The sequence below is a fragment of the Hemitrygon akajei genome, chromosome 32 (assembly GCF_048418815.1).
Source record: "Hemitrygon akajei chromosome 32, sHemAka1.3, whole genome shotgun sequence".
Classification (NCBI taxonomy): Eukaryota; Metazoa; Chordata; class Chondrichthyes; order Myliobatiformes; family Dasyatidae; genus Hemitrygon; species Hemitrygon akajei.
The window spans coordinates 21022132-21047203 of NC_133155.1; the positions used below are offsets into that span (position 1 = coordinate 21022132).

A 25072-nucleotide genomic window follows, 5' to 3' on the forward strand; every position below is an offset into this window, starting at 1 on the left:
ATTCTCTCAGTCTTTACGTTCAACTTCCTCCATCTTTTTCTTGTTACTCACCTGTGTTTACAGGCTTCCTACTATGAACTTTTGATCCTTTTTCTGATCTACACCATAAGGTAGAGCATTCATATGCTTAAAATCTACTCTCTAGAGCCGCTTGATTAAGACACTCTATTTCTCTTTCCCAGGAGAAAAGAACTTCCCCTAAAATCCAAAACTGGGCCATTTTCCCTAATTCTTCCACCACCAAATGGCATGTGCCTCATTGCTCTAAAGAACTTCGATAATTTTTCTACAATGAAAATGTTACAAAATTCTGAGTCACTGTTGTCATTGAGGAGGAAGAACTGAATACTGGATTGCAGAGAGCCTGACAACTAATGTGTCACTGGGAATATTTCCCATTAGTTTCTCTCTTTATTTTATATAATGTAAATGCTGTTAGAAATTTTCACTGTCAATCATTCTCACCTTTCTGTGAAAAAATTTCTAGGTAATGAAGAGTAAATAGAAATTGGAAAGGATGATTGATGTAAATCTCAATTTTTATTTCCAGTTGATTTGTAAAATGGAATTCTGGCAAATAGATTTGTTCCTTTGCAGGATTTTTGACAATGAAGCCCATAAGAGGCTCTCACAGTGAGAGCTCTGAGAAAAAGACCTTGTAATATACTGTTGTTTTCCGTAGGAGTCTGCGGAGATTCAGCATGACATCAAAAACCTTGACATACTTCTATAAATGAAAAGTGGAAAGTGTACAGGCCGGCTGCATTACTGCCTGGTATTATGGGAACACCAATGACTTTGAACAGAATATCCTTCAAAAGATTGTGGATTTGGCACAGCATATCAAAGGTGACGTTCATTGAGCACATCTACGCGAAACGTTGTAGAAACGCAGCATCCGGTCCTTAAAGATCCTCTCCACCCAGGCCATGCTCTTTTCTCACTGATGCCATCTGATAGAAGGTACAAGCACCTCATGACTTGCACCACCAGATTCAAGAACAGTTACTTACTACCCTCAACCAACAGACTCCTGAACAAAGGAGGATAATGACACTCATCTATTGAGTTGTTCCCACAACCAATTTTCTCACCTGAAGGACTCTTGATCTTGTTACTTCATGCTTTCATTATGTATTGCTATTTATTTATATTTGCATTTGCACAATTTGTTGTTTCCTATGCTCCTGCTTTTTCATTGACAATGGTTACAGTCGCTATTCTATAGATTTGCTGAGTATGCCTGCAGGACAAAGAATCTCAGGGTTGTATGTGGTGACATGCATGTACCCTGATAATAAATTTTACTTTGAACTTTTGAGATCCTAGTTTGGAAACTGGATACTGTTTAAATCTGTGTGTACCTCTGAGATTATCCTAAAATCCATTACATTGTTTTGTGGTTTTCTTTTAAAGTTCAGTCCAGAAACACATTTCTGGACTCTGTAATGATGTCCTTAGCATCAAAATTGTGTACTTTATGATGCAGGGTACTATAGGGTTCAGGCTTATGGTTGTTTGTGGCGGTGGTGGAGGTGGCAGGCTACATTTCTAAGTGGTTTATATGAATTTAGTCATTGAGGTCAGAAATGAGTGCCCTCTTTTTGACTTCAATTTTTTTCAGAAAAGTTGAGGAGTGAATGAATAGACTTAAATTGTATGCAGCTAAATGTGAATTGAAAACTTCAATTTCTTGTAAAACTTGGGTATAATTTATATTTATGCTTTTCTTGTAAATACTGCATAAATGATGCTATGCACCTGTGATGTTACTGCAAGTACATTTTTCATTACAGCTGTGAATATGTCTGTAAACTCAGCCTTGACGTTGACTAAAAACAAACCTCAATTGTTTCAGCATTATCCTAGACATTATTCCCGCTGCGACACTGCTTCGTGACTTATCCATTTTACCTGGAACCTGGGATGCTCAGAGTTGAACAAAGACCTCAAAACTGAAGTTGCTCTATGTTGGAAGCTCAAGCCACAAGGAGCATCTCCTTAATGTGACTATCATGTCATTTGTTTAAGTAATCAATAAAAAATAGGAAACTCGATGTTTTAAGAACACCCTATGCAAAAATCCTTAGGCACACTGCAGTCTAAGCTTGTTACTTTGTTCATTTGCTCCACCACTCTGATTACCAGCTCAAAGTAAATATATTATCAAAGTACTGTACCTATCCGTCATCATGTACAACCTTAAGAATCATTTTCTTGAGGGTGTACTCAGTAAATCCATAATAAAAGAATAATCATAACAGAAACAATGAAAGATCATACCAACCTGGGCATTCAACCAGTGTGCAAATACAAATAGAAAGAAAAAAATAATAATAAATAAATATTGAAAATATGAGATTAAGTGACCTTAAAATCCTCTTTGGTTGAAGAGGTAATAACTGTTCCTGAACTTGGTGGTATGAGGCCTGAGGTTCCTGTACCTTCTTCCTGATGGCAGCATTGAGAAGCAAGAATGTCCTGGGTAGTGGGAGACCCCAATGATGGATGTTGCTTTCCCGTCACAGCATTCCGTGAGGATTTATTTCTATTTACTTATTTATTGAGATACTGTGCAGACCAGCTCAGTCTGAGCCATGTCGCCTAACAGCCCCCAATTTAACCTTAACCTAATCATAGGACAGTTTACAATGACCAAATGACTTATCAACTAGTATGTCTTTGGACTGTGGGAGGAAGTCAGAGCTTCAGGGGAAACCCACGCGAGGAGAACATACAAGTTCTTTAGAGACAGCAGCGGGAAGTGAACCTGGGTCAAGCGTTGTGCTAACCATTATGCTACTGTGCTGCCTTAATGGTGGGGATGTGCTCTGTGGTGGGGAGGGCTTTGATGGACAGGGCATTATCCACTATTTTTTTATAGGATTTTCCAGTCAAGGGCATTGACGTTTCCAAACCAGGCCATGATGCAGCCACTTAATCTACTCTCCAATAGTGTATTTTGATGATTCCTGAATTCCAGCCAAGGTAGTTGGGTACTTTAGCTGAGAGCTTTTTTTTTCCTTGTGGAATGCTGCTCTCCAACAAACTTGTTCAATTGTTTATTGCATGTGAGTAATACGCCCAACTAAAACTGTTTACTGCCAGTAATGCAAGAATAGTTCAAGTTATATTTGGAAGCATGCAAACAGTCTCTATGTTTACTTATTGAAATGACTCTGAACTTTTGAGATGCTAATTATCAACCTGATACACAGACGGCATATAATACCAGAGGACTGCAACAAAAGGGGTGACATTCAGAGTTTTACTGCTCTTGTAGATGAAGCATAGAGAGCTGAACTAACCCAAAGCAGAGATGAAAAATCACCCATTTTGATGGAGGTAATATCATTGCTGACATTCTGTGTTCTATAACATTACATAATACTAAGAGAACATCTCTAAAATGAATTAGGACAGCAAGGAAGGAAATTGATGCTTCAATCTAAAACTTAAAAGTAACTAGATATCAATTATTATGTTAAAACCACAGTTATTGCCTGCTTCATTCAATCTGAAATTGACTGGAAGGATTTATGAAAAAAGTGTAATTTTCTCACTGGATATTGAGAACAAGATAGTTACTCCCAACATACCTGTCTTTGACCTACTGCAGATATTTCCACCCTTTGAGGGAAAGTGCCAGACTAGTGGCAATTTGATGAAGCAGAATACATCAAATTTGATTCTACTGAAATGACCTCTGTTGTTATTAACTATTTCTGGGTACAGAACACTAGAAAATCTTACATTTGGAATAACTCAAGAGTTTGAGACTTCCCCAGACAGGATAACAGAAAATGCTGGAATTGTTCAGCAGGCCAGTGTTAATGCTTAGTATTGATCTTCTATCACTCTGACAAAGGTTTATGGCCCAGAACATTATGTTTGCACACTGCTCTACGATCATACCTGTCCTGCAAAGCATCTACTTCAGTATTTCTTACTTTTATTTCAGATTTTCGGCAGCTGCTGAATTTTGCTTTCATATGATGGCAAAGATGCTGCCAAAAATAAGAATCTCTCATTTGTTCGGAACTAGATTGTAATACACAAATTTAATCCCAGAAGCCACCTAGTTCAAATCTCATCCTTCTTTCATTTTAATCAACCCCATATTTCCTCCAACTCATTCCCTCCTTCTCTTTCTCTCTTCATACAAAGCCTAAAATCTGGGGCAGCTACCAATTTAAAACTACAGACACGACCTATGTGAAGGCAGAGATCATCTGCAGGGCAATTTTAGGGTAATCAATGCAAGCATGAAACAGTATGAGAGTTCAATCAAATTGCTTTATAAAAAAATCCTCAGGTATATTCCTGCATTTCAAGAGTGCCTCTAGTATTCACTACTTTGGCACTTACTTGCGTGACAATTAAAGCAAAGCTCAGAGCAATTTTGGAAACATCCCCTACAGTTCCAACAACTTCCCTTTATCTCAGCTACCTCCTCCACATTAGAGAGATAAAAAGAGTAGCATTTATTTAGATATTTACATTTGAAGTCAGAAGTTTACATACATTTAGGTTGAAGTCATTAAAACTCATTGTTTAACCACTCCACAGATTTCATATTAGCAAACTATAGTTTTGGCAATACGTTGAGGACATCTACTTTGTGCATGACACGAGTAATTTTTCCAACAATTATTTACAGACAGATTATTTCACTTTTAATTGACTATATCACAATTCCAGTGGGTCAGAAGTTTACAAACAAAATCAAAAGAAATCAGCCAAGGCCTCAAAAAAAAATTTGTGGACCTCCACAAGTTTGGTTCATTCTTGGGAGCAATGTCCAAATGCCTGAAGGTACCATGTTAATCTGTACAAACAATAATACACAAGTATAAACACCATGGGACCATGCAGCCGTTACACTGCTCAGGAAGGAGACACATTCTGTCTCCTAGAGATGAACATACTTTGGTGCGAAAAGTGCAAATCAATCCCAGAACAAGACAAAAGGACCTTGTGAAGATGCTGGAGGAAACAGGTAGACAAGTATCTATATCCACAGAAAAGCAAGTCCTATATCAACATAACCTGAAAGGCTGCTCAGCAAGGAAGAAGCCACTGCTCCAAAACTGCCTAAAAAGGCCAGACTACAGTTTGCAAGTGCACATGGGGACAAAGATCTTACTTTTTGGGGAAATGTCCTCTGGTCTGATGAAAAAAAAATTGAACTGTTTGGCCATTATGACCATCGTTATGTTTGTAGGAAAAAGGGTGAGACTTGCATGCCGAAGAACACCATCCCAACTGTGAAGCATGGGGATGGCAGCATCATGTTGTGGGGGTGCTTTGCTGCAGGAGGGACTGGTGCACTTCACAAAATAGACGGCATCATGAGGATGGAAAATTATGTGGACATATTGAAGCAACATCTCAAGACATCAGTCAGGAAGTCAAAGCTTGGTCTCAAATGGGTCTTCCAAATGGAAAATGACCCCAAGCATACCTCCAAAGTTGTGGCAAAATTGCTTAAAGACAACAAAGACAAGGTATTGGAGTGGCCATCGCAAAGCCCTGACCTCAATCCGATGGAAAATTTGTGGACAGAACTGTGCTAGCAAGGTGGCCTACAACCCTGACTCAGTTATACCAGTTTTGTCTGGAGGAATGGAACAAAATTTCAGCAGCTTATTGTGAGAAGCTTGTGGAAGGCTACCCAAAATGTTTGACCCAAGTTAAACAATTTAAAGGCAATGCTACCAAATACTAACAAAGTGTATATAAACTTCTAACCCACTGGGAATGTGATAAAAGAAATAAAAGCTGAAAAACCATTCTCTCTACTATTATTTTGACATTTCACATTCTTAAAATAAAGTAGTGATCCTAACTGACGTAAGACAGGGAATGTTTTCTAGGATTAAATGTCAGGAATTGTGAAAAACTGAGTTTAAATGTATTTGGCTAAGGTGTATGTAAACTTCTGACTTCAACTGTAGATAACCTCAGGACTTCTCAAAACTCTTTACCGTCAACTAAATGATTTTTGAAATACAACTACTTCTACAAATGAAAATGTGGTAACTAATTTGTGTAAACCAAATTCCATAAAAAACAGATTCATTATGCTAATTAGTTTGTTGAGCTCAGTTGGAGTATTCATTTGACCAAGGTGCCAACGATAATCAGTCTCCTACTGTTCTTCAAAGTTGCAATGTAGAATCAGAGGAAAGCTTCACCTTGGTCAGATCAGTGTCCTTTTAACTCCACCTAAGTCACTTCATCTCCATTATTTATCCCATCAGTTCCAATAACTGCTTTAGATATAGCTCACTTGATCCTGTGTCCAGTAGGGTGCTGGCACGTGCATATCTGATGCCCACCAGAAATAGCAGATCATTCACACCAATCAGCATTATACTATCAATTTGGAACTTGCTAAATCCCTTTCCTAATGTACAATTATCCAGGGGTGGTAATAGGGATAAGCTCCCACCACCTATTAAATGCTCCCAATGTTGTGCGCCTCAAATAGCCACTGACAACCAAGTTCAGCTCCAAGTCTGCACATATGGCTTAGCTATTAAGCCCGGTGGAATTGTTCCTACTGTGGTTACTGACACCTTAAAACCAGTTCTTTCAGGCAGAAGGGATTCATCAGCTTTGGTTGGCAACTCATTTAGAAGGAGGAAAACCCTGATCTCAAACCTCCGCTGCCTTGCAGCTATACCCACACATGGGGAAGGCTTTGGGAGTAAACTTTGAGGGAAAAGTCTAGAACAACACACACAAAATGCTGGTGGAACACAGCAGGCCAGGCAGCATCTATAGGGAGAAGCGCCGTTGATGTTTCGGGCCGAGACCCTTGTGTGCATTTTGTGTGTGTTGTTCGAATTTTCAGCATCTGCAGATTTCCTCGTGTTTGCAGGGAAAAATCTAGAGCTGGATTCCCTAACGCAGTTGTTCGTTGAGTTCATTGCTGACTGGCAACTCCTGTGACATTGCTGGTGCCAAATTGTATCAGTCTCTTCATTGGCCGCTCTTTTTGGGTCATCAGATGCATGGTGAGGGGGAGCTTTCAAATGGGTAACAGCTTACTTTCCACATTATACTGCTTGTGTAGCTAGACAGCTAGGACACAATATCCGTTGTCAACCCTGATCAAAAGAGGTCAAAGAAATACAGCCAATAACATGTCTCCATCCGCAAAACCCCTCTCCTCAACTGGATCACCTTTCTTTCTGGTTAGTTGTCCATTGTCTTTCCTCAGCTGATATTGTCAGGTAACAAGTACATGGACAATGAAGATGGACAACACCACAGAAGCTTAGGGACAATATTCTGGTTGCAATGCACAAGGTGTAGAGAGCCCTGTTGCCAAGAGATATTGAGGCACTGATTAAGAAAAAGGAGGTGAATAGCAGGTATAGGCAAGTAAAAACAACTGAAGTACTTGAAGTATAAGAAATGCAAGAGAACACTTATGAAGGAAATCAAGAGGGCTAATTAAAAGATGAGATAGCTCTCGCAGACAAGGTGAAGGAGAATCTTAAGGACATTTACAGATATACTAAGAGCAAAAGGATAAAAAGAAAGGGAAAAAATTGGTCCTCTGGAAGATCAGAAAGGTAATCTATGCATGGAGCTGAAAGAGTTGGCGGAGATCTGAAATGGATTTTTTTTGCATCTGTATTTACTTAGGAGACAGACACAGAGTCTATAGAATTGAGGCCAAACAACAGCGAGGTCATGGACCCTATACAGATTACAGAGGAGGAGGTGTTTTCTGTCTTGGGGGAAATTAGGGTGGATAAATCCTCAGGGCCTGACACGTTGCTCTGACAGACTCTGTGGGAGGTAAGTGCAGAAATAGCAGGGGCCCTAGCAGAGATATTTAAAGCATCCTTTGCCACGGGTGAAGTGCCAGGGGATTGGAGGATTACTAATGTTGTTCCATTGTTTAAGATAGGCTCTAAGAATAAGCCAGGAAATTACAGGCTAGTGAGCTTGATATCAGCTGTGGGAAAGCTATTGGAAGGTGTCTAAGGGACGGGATATGTAAGTATTTGGATAGACAAGGACTGGTTGAGGATAGTCGACATGTTTTTGTGTGTGTTAGGCTGTGTCTAATCAATCCTATAGTTTTTCAAGGATGTTACTAGAAAAATTAATGAAGGTAAAAGCAGTGGATGTAGTCTACAAGGACTTTAGCAAGGCCTTTGAAATGATCCGGCATGGGAAGTTGGTCAAGAAGGTTCAGACACTTTGAATTCAAGATGAGGTAATTGGATTAGACAGTGGCTTTGTAGGAGAAGCTAGAGAGTGGTCATAGATGGTTGCCTCTCTGACTGGAGGTGTATTATTAGTGGTGTGCCACAGGGATCGGTGCTGGGTCCATTGTTACTTGTCATCTATATCAATGATCTGGATGATGATCAACAAATTTGTTAATGACACCAAGATTAAGGTGCAGTGGACAGCAAGGAAGACTGGAAGACTATCAAAGCTTGCCGTAGGATATGGACCAGCTAGAAAATTGGGCTGAAAATGGTAGATGGAATTTAATGCAGACAATTATGAGGTGTTTACACCGGCTGGTGGCGTAGTGGCATCTGCACTGGACTTTGAGGCGAGAGGTCCCGAGTTCGAATCCGGCTGGCTCCCTTGCACGCTCTCCATCCGTGCCTGGGTTGAGTGTTGAGCTAGCAACTCGACCTCAAAAAATACCTGGAGGGGGATGGGCTCCGCCAGGTTTCAGATGCCCAAGACATGCCGTATGATAAGCAGTCAACCAAAAAGCTTGTCATGACGGCAGGAGTAAGGGTGTTACAACTTGGAAGGTCAAAATAGCGAAGGTATTACACAGTGAACAGTAGGGCACTGAGGAGAGTGGTGGAGTTTCTGGGAATACAGATCTGTAATTACTTGAAAGTGGCATTACAGATAGATAGGGTGGTAAAGAAAGTTTTTGGCACATTGACCTTCATAAATCAATGTACTGAGTACAGGAGTTGGGATATTATGTTGAAATTGTATAAGATGTTGGTGAGGCCTAGTTTGGAATATTGTGTGCAATTTTGGTTACCTACCTACAGGAAAGATGTAAATAAGACTGAAAAAGTGTAGAGAAAATTTAGAAAATTTTGCTGGAACTTGAGGATCTGAGTTATAAGGAAAGGTTGAATAGGTTAGGACTGTATTCCCTAGAATGTAGAAGATTGAGGGGAGATTTGATAGAGGTATACAAAATTATGTGGGGCATAGATAGGGTAAATACAAGCAAGTTTTTTTTCCATTGAAATTGGGTGAAACAACAGCTAGATGTCAAGGGTTAAGAGTGAAAGGTGAAATGTTTAATGGGAAAATGAGGGAAACTTCTTCAGTCAGAGTGTGCTGAGTGTATAGAATGAAGAGAAAGTGCAAATGGTAGATATGTAATAAAACAGAGAGCTTAAGGTAAAAGAGCCCCTAGGGCAGGGGTGTCAAACTCATTTTAGGTCACGGGCCGGATTGAGCAAAATGCAGCTTCATGCGGGCCGGATCAGTCGGACGCGTGCGAACGCAGCTTTCGTTGCCTCCGTTTTTTCAGCCTGCTCTCATGTGTGTCAGTCTCTGCTATAACTACAAAGTGTTTCACTTTACAAATTCCGTTTCTTATGAAGAAGACTGCCGAATAAACACTTAAAACCCTGAAAACCTGGTACCTGAATAAACTCAGCATTAGCCATATCATACGCCATAGGCGCTTCGATTACTGGGGCCAGCTTTAATAGTAATTAGATATTATCTCGCGGGCCAAAGATAATTCCACCGCGGGCTGAATTTGGCCCGCGGGCCTTGAGTTTGACATATATGCCCTAGGGGAAAGTAATCATAATATGATCGATTTCATCCTGAAATTTGAAAAGGAGAAGCTAAAGTCATACGTATCAGTGCTGCAGTGCAGTAAAGGGAATTACAGAGGCATGAGAGAGCTATAGGTTGACTCAATATAGAACCTAATGGGTAAGGGTAAGTATGACCTGCTATAGCACTCTTTGGAGAGGCGCAGTTGTCCTAGTCTATTACTAAAGATACTAGCCCAATCGTGGAAGTTCCAGGTGTTAGGGGGCATGAAGTGTATGAAGTTACGATTACTAGAGAGAAGGTTCTTGGGAAATTGAAAGGTCTGAAGGTAGATAACTCACCTGGACCAGATGGTGCACACCCCAGAGTTCTGAAAGAGGTGGCTGAAGCGATTGTGGAGGCATCACTAATGATCTTTCAAGAATCACTACATTCTGTAATCGTTCCAGAAGACTGGAAATTTGCAAATGTCACTCCACTCTTCAGGAAGGGAGAGCAGCAAAGAGAAGAAATTATAGGCCAGTTAGTCTGACCTCAGTGGTTGGGAAGTTGTTGGAGTCAATTATTAAGGATGAGGCCTCAGTGTACTTGGAGGCACATGATAAAATAGGCCATAATCAGCATGATTTACTCAAGGGAAAATTTTACTTGACAAATATGTTAAAATTCTTTGAAGAAATAGCAAGCAGGATAGACAAAGAAAAGTCAGTTGATGTTGTGTACATAGATTTTCAGAAGACCTTTGAAAAGTTGCCACACAAAGCAGCTTAACAAGTAATGAGCCCATGGTATTATAGGGTTCAAAGGAAGTTCACAAAAATGATTCCAGGTTTGAATGGCTTGTCATATAAAGAGTGCCTGATGGCTCTAGGACTGTATTCACTAGAATTCAGAAAAATGAGTGATGGTGTCATTGAATCCTATCGAATGGTAAAAGATCTTGATAGAGTGGATGTGGAGAAGATGTTTCTTATGGTGGGAGAGTCTAAGATCAGAGGACATAGCCACAGAATAGAGAGGTGTCCTTTTAGTACAGAGATGGGGAGGAATTTCTTTCACCAGAGTGGTGAATCTGTAGAATTCTTTGCCACAAGCAGCTGTAGAGGTCAAGTCTTTGTGTATATTTAAGGCAGAAGTTGATAGATTCTTGATTGCTCAGGGCATGAAGGGATACGGGGAGAAGGCAGGAGATTGGGGCTGAGAGGAAGATTGGATAAGCTGTGATGAAATGGTGGAGCAGACTTGAAATGCCAAATGATCTAATTCTGTTCCTGTGCCTTATTGCCTCTTATGGGTGTAATTTTAACATTTAAGAGAAATTTAGATAAGTTCATGGATGGGAGGGTTATAGAGGGCTATGGTCCTGGTGCAGACTAATGGTTCATTATGGACTAGATGGATTGAAGGGTCTGTTTCTGTGCTTAAGTATTCTATGACTGTATGACATGCTTGCACGGATGGGCATACATTTTAGGATATTTGTATAACTCAGAAACTGAGCAAGATGCCACACCAATCAGGAGAAAGTATTAGATGGTGAAGATGAAGATAGGGCAGGAAGGTTTACACAGTGATAAAATCCTTGGCCAAGGTATATTGACGGTCATAATTTTAAAGAGCAATTCCCCTCACACCATTGAGAAGTCAAATTTGAGATGCAGTTGTACAATGAGTTTTTCTGTCTGCTGCAGTCACTCCTGCTCTCTGGGATGTTGAATGGATTAAAGCACCACTGGATATATTTTACTTCACGCTTGCCATTCATAAATTCGAGGTGTGGTGGATATCTCCAGCCAACCAGCACAGCCTGTTACTATCATGTTAATAAGCTGGCAGGATAAGGTTTTGTGTGATGCCTGAATCAGTTACAATAGATGTGCATTAATCTGAAATAACAATTGACTTTGCTGTCTTTTAATTGGCCTCTGCTATGTCTCACGGGTATCAGTTGGTTTCTGTGTCAAGTTAATTTCTCTTTAAATGAGCTCAGGCTCTCTGACAGTTAGCCTGGGGGCTCCGACGACTACAGTGACTGCAGTGTGCATTTCAGTGTGTTCCACCTTTCTGAACCTGGGCACAGTGTGACTGAAGTGTGGAGCACACTGGGGGTTAGTAGACAAAGAGCTGACCTCCCACTTATTCCCAAAGTGATCATTGTATTCAGGCACAATCCAGTAACAAACTGTGCTAATGAGTTTGTAATACTTCGCAGCTGATCCGTCCTGTTTATACTAATCCAGCACTGTCTCATTCATTTCAGTGAAATTACCTCCCTTCACTAAATTGGAGGTTTAATTTTTAAAAAATACTGTATATGTAAGACATATGTATCTAAATCTATCAATGTATACAGTATCTATCTATACATGTATATATCTACATAAATTTATGCACATATGTTACTTATTTATGTAGATATATACATGCATAGATAGAAAGATATCAATATAGATAAATATATTTAGGTATGTAGATATATACATACATTTAATAGCAACATTATTAAGTTCACCTATACACCTGCTTGATAATGCAAGTATCTAATCAGCCAATCATGTGACAGCAACTCAATGTATAAAAGCATGCAGACATGGTCAAGAGGTTCAGTTGTTGTTCTGACTCCTATGAACAGTGAAAGGGGTCTTAGTTTCTTCCATCTGAAATCTTGTTGCCACTCACTAATCTCTCTCAGAACGACTAAGTTATGAGGCCATCAGTGTGCTGGGAACCACATGGCCTAAACTGGGAAATGCAGCTCTGGGCATCACAAGACAGGTGAGTGCAAGGTGCAGGATGGGTTCACTGCAATCTTGTCCAATGTCATTCAAGCCTTTGCCTTCTGAATGGAAAACATACTATATCATTCATAAAAACTCTTGACTCCACTAATCCAGAAATTTGAAGCAAAGCATGTGGACCAGGATGGTATAAATGGACCATTCCCACTTCTGAAACATTCTTGTGAAAATATGGACATTACAGCTTAGCTAATTAATTGATATGTTACAACTGTATTGTTCCCTTTTGCCTCTTTTCCTTGTAGTTGGAGGCATTACTATCAGATGTATGTTTAACTTACTGAGAAATTGCAAGAATAGCAATGTTTCAATCATATTTGATTATATTTTATATTTTAAAGTAGTATCATCCACTTTCTTAGATTCTTTCCTCTTTCCCCCATCCACTGCAGATTGGCATCCAATACCTGCCCAACAATCTCCCCAATTTCATTCACAGATGATACTGACTAGCTTCTTTTTCAGGAGCACATCAGAAGCATCCACCACCACCACCTTTCTTTTGGAGCTAATTAACTGGTACTATCCACGGCCCAGAAAAAAGTAATTATTCTTTAAAACTCTGCACAAAATTTAAAGAAAATAAGGAGTTTAGGTGTGTCAATATATTTTTGCAAGCAAGGTTTGTCCATTGGCACGCTACCTTGGGTATTGGTAAAAGTAGTACAAATTAATTATTTTACTGTTTGAAGGAAAATGTGTTACCCTTATATTTAAGGACAAATCCCATCATGCTGACAGAGGCATCACTCCGAAAGGCTAGAAAGAGGCTGCTGCTGCTGCTTTCTATTCTGTCAGGCACCTGCAAGCCTTGGAAGCTACCAATCAGTGGACTGAGAGAGTCTGGTCCATCATAGATATGAAGGAAGTCATAGCCTGGTTCTACATTGAAGCTGAAAGAAAAGAGGAGGAATTAGATTCAACATAATATTGAAGACTTTGTCAAGTACAATGGGGATACTTTTGATGACGAGAACATTTGCAGACACTGGAAATCCAAGCAACACACCAAAACTGCTGGAGGAACTCAGTACGCCAGCATCAGCCCTGATGAAGGGTCTCAGCCCAAAATGTTGACTGTTTACTCTTTTCCATAGATCCTGGCTGGCTTGATGAGTTCCTCCAGTATTTTGTGTGTGTTGCTGGGATATTTTTGAAGTATGCTTCACGACCCAGTTTCTATTTACCAAGAGCAGCAGAGGTCTTAGTGCTTAGATATCATAACACATTAAAAGAAATCTTTCTAAAAGAAATCACATTAAAAGAAATATTTTGCCTTGTTTAATTGTCAGGATTACCACAAATAAGTTACTTTTATTATTTTGCAATAAACTTAATTTTTATGTTTGCCTTTATTAATTCTTCCACTCACCATGGTTGAACTATTTTGCCTCCATTGCAAAAAAAAACCTAGCCTTTTTACATTGACGTACAGAATCAGAATTGGAGACAGGTTTAATATCATTGGAAAATGTCATGAGATTTGTTGTCTTTGAGGAAGCAATACAATGCAATTCATAATAAAAGAGCAGAAAAATGTGAATTACAGTTTGTATATATGTACTATATAGTTAAATTTAGTAAGTAATGCAAAAATCAAAATCAAAAAGTAGTGATGTAGTGTTCATGGGTTCAATGTCCATTCAGAAGTCTGATGGCAGAGGTAAAGAAGTTGCTCTTGAATCGTTGAGTATATGCCTTTAGGTTGATATACCTCCTTCCTGATGGTACTAGTGAGAACAGGGCATGTCCCAGGTGAAGAGGGTCCTTAGTGATGGATACTGCCTTTTTGAAGCATTTCTCCTTGAAGATATCCTGGATACCATGGAGGTTATTGCCCATGATGGAGGGTGATTATGTTTATAACTCTCTGCAGTTTATTTCAATCTGGTGCAGTAGCACCTCCCTCCCCCAATACCAGACGGTGATGCAGCCAGTTGGAATGCTCTCCACGGTACAAATGTAGAAATTTGCACATGTCTTTGGTGACATAACAGAACTCCTCAAACTAAAAATGAAATATAGCCGTTTCTTGTGAACCGCATCAATAGGTTTGGCCCAGGGTAGATCCTCAGAGATATTGACACTCAGTAAAGATGTAAAAGTATGTGCGAAGAATAGAAAGGAAAGTTACATTCTCTAAGTATTTTTTTATATGATAAGGGAGGCTCTGAATCTTTTTTTCCACATTCAGAGGCGTATTCCTAAATCCTCCTCAATTTTGGAGCAAAATCTGGAGTGATATTAGCATATGACATTGATTATAGCTTGAACATGGTACTCCTGAAATGAATAATATGTCTACCTAATATTAATGTCAGCTTACAAAAGAGCCAGTGCAGACTTGATGGGCTGAATCCTCTCCCTCAGTGCTGCATTGTTTCTTCAAGTTATCAAGGAACTCTAAAGTGACAGAGCCCAATTGGCTGCTGTTGTTGTAGAATATGGAGAGCCCTGAAATATTACAGAGTGAGGATGCATCAAAGGAATAAACAACTGAAAGGAAAAATGAAAGAAAATGAAGTTAAGGGAGAGAAACAAGGAGTGTTCGGAAACAAAATAGGTGTGCAAGAGAGTTCAGAAGAGAGAGAAAGAAGAAGAAAAGAAGTAAAGAAAAGGTGGTAAGTTTTGTTTAGCCACATTATTAAGTGATAAGTATGGAGGAACTGGGTATGTTAAAAGTTTTGAAAATAAAATCTAAAACTTTTGCTTATGTTCTTTGTCATTAAGAATAGATTATAGGAATTGAGCTTATGCAGGAAACATTTACACATTTGTCTTGATTTTTATAACTTTGTTGCAGGGAAGTCTTTACTACCTCTCAGTAAGCATTTTTGTTGAGCAAAGTATATAACAAGGAATAATTAGAAAGGACCCATTCAACATGAGAATATCTGACTACAATCAAAGATTTTTTTTCTTCACTTCAAATGAAGTCCTATTTTCAATCCACAAGGAATTCTATGAAGTGAAGTATGCAAATTCACTAGTATTTCAGTTTCAATGATTTTCGTGGAACAGAAGTAAAATATTGATTACTTGCACCTGATATTTTTCCCCTTTGCCCAGGTCTAACAAGACAGTAATAATTGGCGTTACGCAATACTGTTCAAGTCAACAGACCACAGTTGGTTTCAGCAGGAGATAATGTCTGTGACATCTACATCATTCCAGGATGCAAACTCCTGTTGAGGAAAGGTCACAATGCCATCCTCCAGCTGCCTATCGAACTATTACTCTGGCACTTCCTAATTAGTATGTTGCAAAACCAGCATGATAAAACTGTAATCATTAAAAATAGAAACACACTTTTGTATTTCTGAGGAATTTACAGATTTAGAAATTGTATGTGCAATTTACACCTTTACATTTGCATTCATTATATTTTTTTTAAAAATGGGTAAAACGTGACATTCAGCAGATCTTAGAATTATTCATGTTTGCCTTCTATATTGACTGTACACACAGTGAAAAAGAAATCTGTCCTCTGTTATACATGTGAAACAAATGATAGGTCGTGCACTTATATTGAACTGATTTGCGTGCATGAACTCTGCATCTAAAATCTGATTGGCTTAACTTGAACAGAACAGACAAAACACTACCATGGCATTTTGAGCTCCTGAACTAAAGTGCATCATGCAATTCCTGCAATGGCTTGCTCACTTTCTAGTTCTGAAGAAAAATAATGGTGTACCGTCTAATATTTAGAAGAATTTCATCTAATGTACTTGTCACAACACAAGACTAATGTTTCACAAATAATAGAAATTATTGCAAAAAAAAAACGGTTATTTGGTTCATTGTGTCCACACAGGTCTTTGGAAAAGGAATGGCTTGGTCTCCATTTTCCTGTAAATTTCTCAATTTCAATCACTTGTCCAATTCTCGTTTAGAACATAGAACGGTACAGCACTGTACAGGGTCTTCAGCCCAAGATCTTGCGCTAACCTTTAACCTACTCTGAGACCAATCTAAACCTTTCTCCCCACATAGCCCTCCATTTTCCTGTTATCCTATCTAAGAGCCTATCTAAGAGCTGTCCCTAATGTACAGTATCTTCTCTATCACATCCCCAGCAGCATGTTCCATTCACCTCCTACTCTCTTTGTAAAAAGAATTGCCTTTGACATCGCCACTACACTTTCATCCCAATACCTTCATTAGCCTCCTTGTATTAGACATTTCTGCCTGGGACAAATGTCTTTGGCTGTCCACTCTATTGACATCTCATCGTTTGGTACACCTCGAACAATTCACTTTTAGTTACCTCACATTGATGCAAAACTTACCTCTGAAATGTCAGGGCAATAACATAATCAGGTGAAACCGTCACTTTCCAATCGCACTCCTTGCTGTGAGGATAGGGCTCTGGATAAAATGGAGATAGGATAATTCCTGAGGGCCCAGTTAGATTCCCTCCACAAGGAGCTGGGAAAATGAAAAGTAAATATGAATTAGATTGACCTTAACTTAGTTAATAAGGAAGTATAAAAATAAAATAGATGTGCTGTATTAAAAGTAAGTTGTTTCAAGCAATGTTTCATCTCAATCTTTTATGTCAGGGAGCTCCCCCTTTTAGGGTAAATGATGTTCATGTAGGTTTGTTCAGCAGTTTGCAAGGTCTTTGCCAGGATTACTTTCCTTTGTCAACTGCTTCTCCAACAATTCTTAAAGGCAAAAGTCTCTATGCTTGCCACAATTAATTCCACAGGCACTAATTACCTTCAGCACATTGCAGGTATCTGTGTGTGCACTTTATGCACTCTGCGACAAGCATGGACAACAAACTGTATTGCTTAAGGCATCTAGCAACATCTGACACGTTATATGTAAATATAGGGCCTGCGACTATTGAAGACTGCTTCCCAGAATTGTCGAGCAACCTCAGTATGTCAACTCTGGAGATATTGTCCACCAACTCTTCAGGATGTCAGTCACATAAGTTGTTTTGTCAAAAAAAAACTTCTTTTTTGGAGAAGATTCTGGATGTCCAACAAGATCTGGTCCCAATATCTGCAGGCCATTTTGATCCACTGACACACTTCAACCCCTCTTACTCACTAGTGTATAAAGATTTGTCAAATGCACACAAGTGAGAAATCCCTTTGACAACATGCACTTGCAGGGAGGTGTTAAAGAACTAGCCTCTTGAAAGCACTGATAGGCCATAAGAAGTAGGTGCCCACCACAGCTATTACATTTCATTGGCCTCCCAAAGTAGTGTGTATTGGTTGGTAGAACCTTATATTTAATGATGCCTTTTACAGCTCTTTCTCTCGATCTCTCTGTCTCTACCCCTCTCGTTCAATCATAGCTTTCAAGATTTACATTGCATGATGGTACAGATGCATTTCCCACAGTTCACAGGTTCTAAAATAATGCTCCCGCTACGAATCTCAGCAGTCAGCTCAACAACCATCTGCTGTGTGTTGGTATATGTCAGACATCGCCATGCCGTTTACACGAAGACATCCATCATTTGGTAACGGAATGTGTGGCGACACTACGTGGCTGTGTTGTTTGTTAATTTAAATGATGCGTTTCACTGTATGTTTTGATGAACATGTGATTAATGAACCTGAATCTCTTTGCACATCTGTTTCCTTCCAAGAATTCCTGGGTAAACAGTTACAGGTAAGAAATATGGGAGAAAGAAGTGGCATATGGAACTTGAAGAGGTTTTGTTTCATGTCCATGCCTTTGTTAGAAATACTCTAGTCAGAACAATAGCTCTTTAAAATAAATTGGTGTTAAACCTGGGTTTTATGAGGGCAAAATGTTTAAAATCATGAGAGGAATCGATAAGGTGGGAAGTGACAGTTTTTCCTCAGGGTAGAGGAGATCACAACTGGGGGACACAGATTTAGGGAGAGAGGGAAAGATTTTTCCACACAGAGGGTGGTGAGTATATGGAAAGGGGTGCCGGAAGAAGGAGTTGAACCAGGTACTATAGTATCAATTGAAGGTAAAAGAAGATCAGTTTTATTTTCATGCGTACATCAGAATATACAGTGAAATGCATTGTTTACATCAATGACTGACACAGTCCAAGGATGTGCTGGGACATCCCATAGTTGTTGCCATGCCTCTGGCGCCATTTAAGAAGCACTTGGATAGGTACAGGAGGACCGCAGCTTAAAGGGATATGGGCCAAACACAGGAAATTGGAACTAGGTGGTGGGCACTGTGGTCAACATGGACACACACTGAGGAAACTGGGACTAATTGGGTGGGCAATGTTGTTGATATGGACATGGCCTGAGAAATTTGGGCCTAGCTGGGTGGGCACAGTGTTCGACTGCACACAAGCTGAGGAAATTTGGACTAGCTGGATGGGCACCGTGGTTGACATGGGCACAGACGGAGAAAATTGGGACTAGTTGGGTGGGGAGTGTGGTCAATATGGATACGGCTGAGGAATTTGGACCTAGCTGGGTGGACACAGTGGTTGCCATGGACACACGCTGAGCAAATTGGGACTCAGACTGAAGGGCCTGGATCCATGCTGTATTGCTCTCTGAATCTGAGAAAACTATAGCAACAGTTATACAAAAAGAAGACAACTAGCATAGATTACCACTGTGTAAGAGTAAACATAATCTTGTGTGATTCTTCGGGTCTGTCAGAAAGAATTAAAGAACAGAAGTGTAATGCTTCACTGGAAATGAAGAGCAGCGGAGGACAATGGTGTACAAAATGATGCTAACAAAGTTGTACTCTTGAAATATTTTCACTTCAAACCCACTCTTTCATCTTAGTTTATATTCCAACTCAAAAGTCATTCTAAACTTGCATTCTAAGAATGCAAAGATGCATTTTAAGCTTTCAGTATCTCAACTAAAATATAGAGAGATTATCCAGTACACTAGCACCCAAACTGATCATGGACTATTCAATCACGAGGAAATCTGCAGATGCTGGAAATTCAAGCAACACACACAAAATGCTGGTGGAACTCAGCAGGCCAGGCAGCATCTACAGGAAGAAGCACTGACGACATTTCAGGCCGAGACCCTTCGTCAGGAATAACAGTGCGTCTTCCTGTAGATGCTGCCTGGCCTGCTGCGTTCCACCAGCATTTTGTACGTGTTGCATGCACTATTCAATACATTTTTTACCCTCCCTTTTCTATATTGAAGCTCTAATATCCTTATTGCCTTTCAGTCTCAAAGATAGTAAACATTCTTTTTAAAAGAGTGCAGATAGTGTTGCTTGGTTAATTGATTTTTGTGGCCTAGGCAAAATCAAACTTAAGGGAGAAACCTTAGTTAATTCTTCAGTGATGATAAAACCTGTACCACCAATACATCTGAAATCAGATAAAGACAGAGAGTCACACAGAATAGAAATGTCTCTTTTACTCACTGAGATAAAGACGAAAAATGCTGGAAGCACAAAGCAGGTCAGGCAGAATCATTTGCAGGAGAAACAGGGTTCACATTTCAAGTCGAGGATAAAACATTAAGAGTCTTCAGCCTGAAATGTTAACCCCATTTCTCCTTCTACAGATGCTGCCTGAATAGTGAGGCAGTTTCACTTTTATTTCAGCTTCCTGAGCCCATGGGTATTTGACTGTCAGCACAGGATGGAACTATTACAGAGGCCTTTCTGCTCAGTGTGTCTCCGCAGCTCATTTCTTTTCATCCATTCAAGGGATGTGGGATTTGCAGGCACAGCCAGCACTTAGTTGACCATGTCAAGTTGCTGTGGAGGTGAGCCACCTTGCCTTGAGGCATGGGTCGACCCACAATGACTTTCGGGAGAGTGTTCGTGGATTTTGAACCAGCAATGGTGAAGGAGCTGCAATATATTTCAAATCAGGATGGCACTTGGCTTGGAGGACAACTTCCAGATGGTAGGGTCTTCCCATTCAATGTGCTGCCCTTATACTTCTTGCAGGAAGTGGTTGTGAGTTTCAAAGGAGTTGTCTAAAGACTGGCTCGTTATAGTGCATCCTGTAGATGTTACAAACTGCTGCTACTTTGTCAATGGTGGAGTGAGTGAATTGTTGTTGATAGAGTGCCTATCAAGCTGTGTACTACAGTCTCTTAAGCTATGAAGAGGGCTCTAGGTCAAGTTAATCCACGTTAAGGACAATGGATTGACACCTGGGTGACACCAGTTGTTACAAATGGCTTCCATTAAAATAAAATTAACCTCTTTTCTAGCGGCTAACCTAAATATGGTGGAATTGCGATCTGCTCACCATATGGCCAACAGTCAAGGCCAAGTCAATCAAGCACAATGCATGGTAAATTATTAACAAAAATACAAAATCAACATGGTTGAATTGCAGATTTATGAACAAATTCATAGGGATGGATGAAATTTTAGCCAAAAGCATTTGAGGAACAGTTGAGCAGATTTATACAGTTGGAAGCCATTCAACCCACTGAGACTGTGCTAGCTCCTCACAGAGCTTCCCAGCATCCTCCCCTTTAGCATGATATCCAATGTCTCTCAACTCTGCTTTTAGTATTTTGTCTCCTGTCTACCACAACTGGTTAATCTATAAGCTTATCCATGGGATGTGAGAGGAATCCAGAGCAGAAACATGTATGGTCATTGGCAACTTCACTCAGACAGCACCCAAGGTCAGGATCAAATCCATGTTGCTGAAGTTGTGAGGGAGCAATGCTAATGATTACTCTGTCACCCAAAATAATTCCAGAAATTACAAAAGCCTGAAAGGATGTTCCTCCAGGTTCAGACAGCTTCTGTTCCACTGTTATATGACTAATGAATGATTCCCTAGTATGATTAGATAGACTCTTGATCTGATAATTGGCATTGAACCTTATTGTCTGCCTGCCCTGCACTTTTCTATAACTGTAACACTTCATTCTGCATTCTGCTCCTCTTTTACCTTGTTTTATTCGGTACACCATAATGAAATGATCTGTATAAACGGCATGCAAAACAGATCTTCACTGCACTTCAGTACATATGGCAATAATAAACCAATTTACCAATTTAATTTACCAATAAATGAAGTGCTCAAATCAGTTTAGAACTGAAGTCTCCCTTACGATGATTGTTTCGTCTAAACTAGTTAACTTGGATTACAAAAGTACATTTGACCTACTATTGACTGAAGTACAGAACAAGTAAATCTGCACCATCTGTATAAATTTAAATGCTTGACATACTTCAGTTTAAATTAAATAATCATTAAGTTTTCCAAATTGAAACATAAATATTAAAATTAAGTTGAAGTTATTTAAGGTACATTTTAAATATAACAACATTCTGCGTGTTTGGAGAGTAAAAGAATTCTTTCAATCCTGTTTATCTTGAAATCATTCTAGTAAGATATTACAAAATATAATCAGTGAATACTGGCATCATTGTAAATTACTTTACCAACACTCAAAATTACATTAAGATATCTCCCAATGATAATTTCACTTGCCAAATTACTCAGAAAGATCATCAACTGCACATAAGCCTGTGCAATCATCATTCAATTTCAATCAACATGTTCAAATTTATGACGTTCTGCAATTCATTCTGACATGACCACATAGACAAGTTGACAACCATCTGCCCTGAAGATTACAGATTCAAATAGAGTTACTGTCCACTTTGTAATTGATTGCTGGTTTCAATTCCAGTCCAGATATTTATTGGATAGAAATCTATGCCCAGAGACAGTAAATGTTAGCAAGCAACTCCAATCTGTGAATATATGATTTGAGCCTGTGGCACAGACCCACTTCTAAATTTTTCTCTAAATGCCACCGAGCACTCCACATCACATGAAGAGCTCCTTAAAGCTGGCTGGCTGGGTAAAGACAGTTCTGATGTGTACTTAAGGAATCTCACAATGTTGTGGGCAGCGGAGAGTTAGAATGTCACAAAGGGCTGAAAGTCACTGAGCTGAGCTTAATTCCAACCATTACATAGAAGATAGAAATCTGCAGCACATTACAGATTCTTCAACCCACAATGTTGTGCCAACCATTTAACCTATTGCCTAGAATCTCCCTACCGCGTAGCCATCTATTTTTCTAAGCTCCATGTACCTATCTAAGAGTCTCTTAAAAGACCCTATTATATCTGCCATCACTGGCAGTGTATTCCATGCACCCACCACTCACTGTGTGAAAAACTTACCTCCGACATCCCCCTTGTACCTACTTCCAAGCACCTTAAAACTATGCCCCCTCATGTTAGCTATGTTAGCCTTGGGGAAAAGCCTCTGGCTATTCACACGATCAATGCCTCTCATCATCTTATATAGCTCTATCAGGTCACCTCTCTTCCTCCATCGCTCCAAGGAGAAAAGGCCAAGTTCACTCACCTGTTCTCATAAGGCATACTTTCCAATCCAGGCAACATCCTTGTAAATCTCCTCTGCACTCTCTCTATAGCACCCACATTGTTGAATAAATTATTGCATTAAAGCAACTGATAAGGTTGAAAGAGTATAAAGAAAATTTACAAGGATGTTGCTGGGTCTGGAAGGCATGAAAAGACAAAAACGAAAGGCTGAAAAGGATAGGACTTCATTCGTAAAATGTTGAAGATTGAGAGGAGATTTGATGGAGGTATTAAAATTAGGTGGGGTATAGACAGGGTAAATACAAGGTGGCTCTTTTCACTGAGGTTGATTCGGACTACAACCACAGGTCATGAGTTAAGGATGAACGGTGAAAAGTTTAAGGGAACATGAAGGGAAACTTCTTCACTCAGAGGGTCTTGAGAGTGTGAAACAAGCTGCGAGAACAAATGGTGCATGCAAGCTCAATTTCAATGTTTAAGCCAAAAGTTTGAATAGATACAAGGACGGTAGGGGTATGGAGGGATATGGTACTGGTCAATGGGAGACGGCAGTTTAAATGGGTTTGGCATGGACTAGATGGGCTGAAGGGCTGTTTCTGTACTGCACTTTGCTATGACTCTGTGATAACTATTCTCAAAGGTTTTAAAGGTACACTTAATGTCAGAGAAATGTATACAATATACATCCTGAAATGCTTTTTCTTTGCAACCATTCACGAAAACAGAGGAGTGCTCCCAAAGAATGAGCGACAGTTAAATATTAGAACCCCAAAGTGCCCCCCAGCTCCCCTCCCTCCTGTGCGTAAGCAGCAGCAAGCGACGATCCTCCCGCCCCCACTGGAAAGAAAAGCACTGGCACCCCACCACCAATCACTCAAGCGTGAACAAGGCAACAGCAAAGACAGAGACTTGCAGTAATGCAAAGACTACTCGTTTACCCGGCATTTGACATACCACCGGCTCTCTCTCTCCCTAATCAGGGAGAAAGACGAGTCTCCATTTCACTGATTTTAAAAGAGGGCCATATGATATAACAGAAGAGAGACTACATTTTCAAGTTTTCAGGACTATTTTCAAGTTAGAGGAGATAATCATCATGAGTTAACAGTGCTGCCAGAACACCTATACACGGCTTTTAGAAAAAGTAGAACACGGAACACATTTGAAGTCATTTGTATCTGATTATAGATCTTGATGGGATCCAATGAGAGTCCTGAAGCACTGGAAGCTTGATGCCTGATTGGACACTATTGCATGAGATTTTGAGGCAGAATCTTTTTTGTCTCTGCATTCCTTAACTTCCCAACCATTACAGATTACCTCCATTCCTGCTGATGTCCTGAATCCTTCCCCATAAACATCAGCCTGAACCATTGATCGTTAACTCAAACCCCCTATTCATCTGGTGGAACCACCACAATGTCTACCCCACGACAAACCTTTGCCTACACAGGTCAGGTACTCCCAACTCTGGCAAATTCACGCTCTTCCCACCCTTCATACAATCCTTTTCTGGATCATCCATGCACAATGTTACCTCCAAAATTACCCACCCTGTCTGATCCTCCTTCCAACTCCCTTCTTATCTTTGCAATCACAGGATTGTAGCAGAATGTTTATTCTATCTCATGCATGACTTTCAAAGTTTGAAGTTCAAAGTACATATATGCTACCATATACCCTTGTGGCCATATTTAAGAAATCTATAGAATAGAAACTGTAATAGAATCACTGAAAGACCACCCAACCTTGGGTTTCATGGATAGTAAAAAGTCAGATTTTGCAAATGGCTAATCTAACAGTTGCTGCTAGTCCAACAGTTTGGATGTCAAAACTGAATGTATCCAGGCATGTGTATAACAGTAATCATTGGGAGAGCTTGATAGCAATGCACATGGCAGCAAATCTCTTCAAAATGTCTCATTTTAAAACACAAAATCAAGCTTTTTCTTGAGTATAAAAAGAATCAGGTACTACAGAAAATCTGATGTGTTAAAAAAACAAAATAGTAAGACATGAAATTGACATGAAGTAAAGTGAAATTTTGCTTTCAAGTCTGAAAGCTGTGACTAGTATTACTTCTGAAATATCCCTGATGTCTAGTGGAATTAAAAAGCAGATCGTGAAGAGCATTATAAGTATCAGAACAGCACAGCGACAGAGTAGGTGAAAGCGCAAGAGTG

The 25072-nt window shown here is 39.7% G+C and overlaps 1 protein-coding gene across 1 annotated transcript in view; it reads right to left on the reverse strand.

Moving 5' to 3' along the window:
* The window catches only part of csmd2 (CUB and Sushi multiple domains 2), an 896539-nt gene that overhangs the window by 275057 nt on the left and 596410 nt on the right, over positions 1-25072 (reverse strand). Inside the window, exons 24-25 of the mRNA XM_073034487.1 lie at positions 16895-17033; positions 13308-13495 (exon numbers count right to left, since the gene is read on the reverse strand). Coding sequence (XP_072890588.1) covers positions 13308-13495; positions 16895-17033 — 327 coding nt within the window. The remainder of the gene's footprint in view (positions 1-13307; positions 13496-16894; positions 17034-25072) is intronic.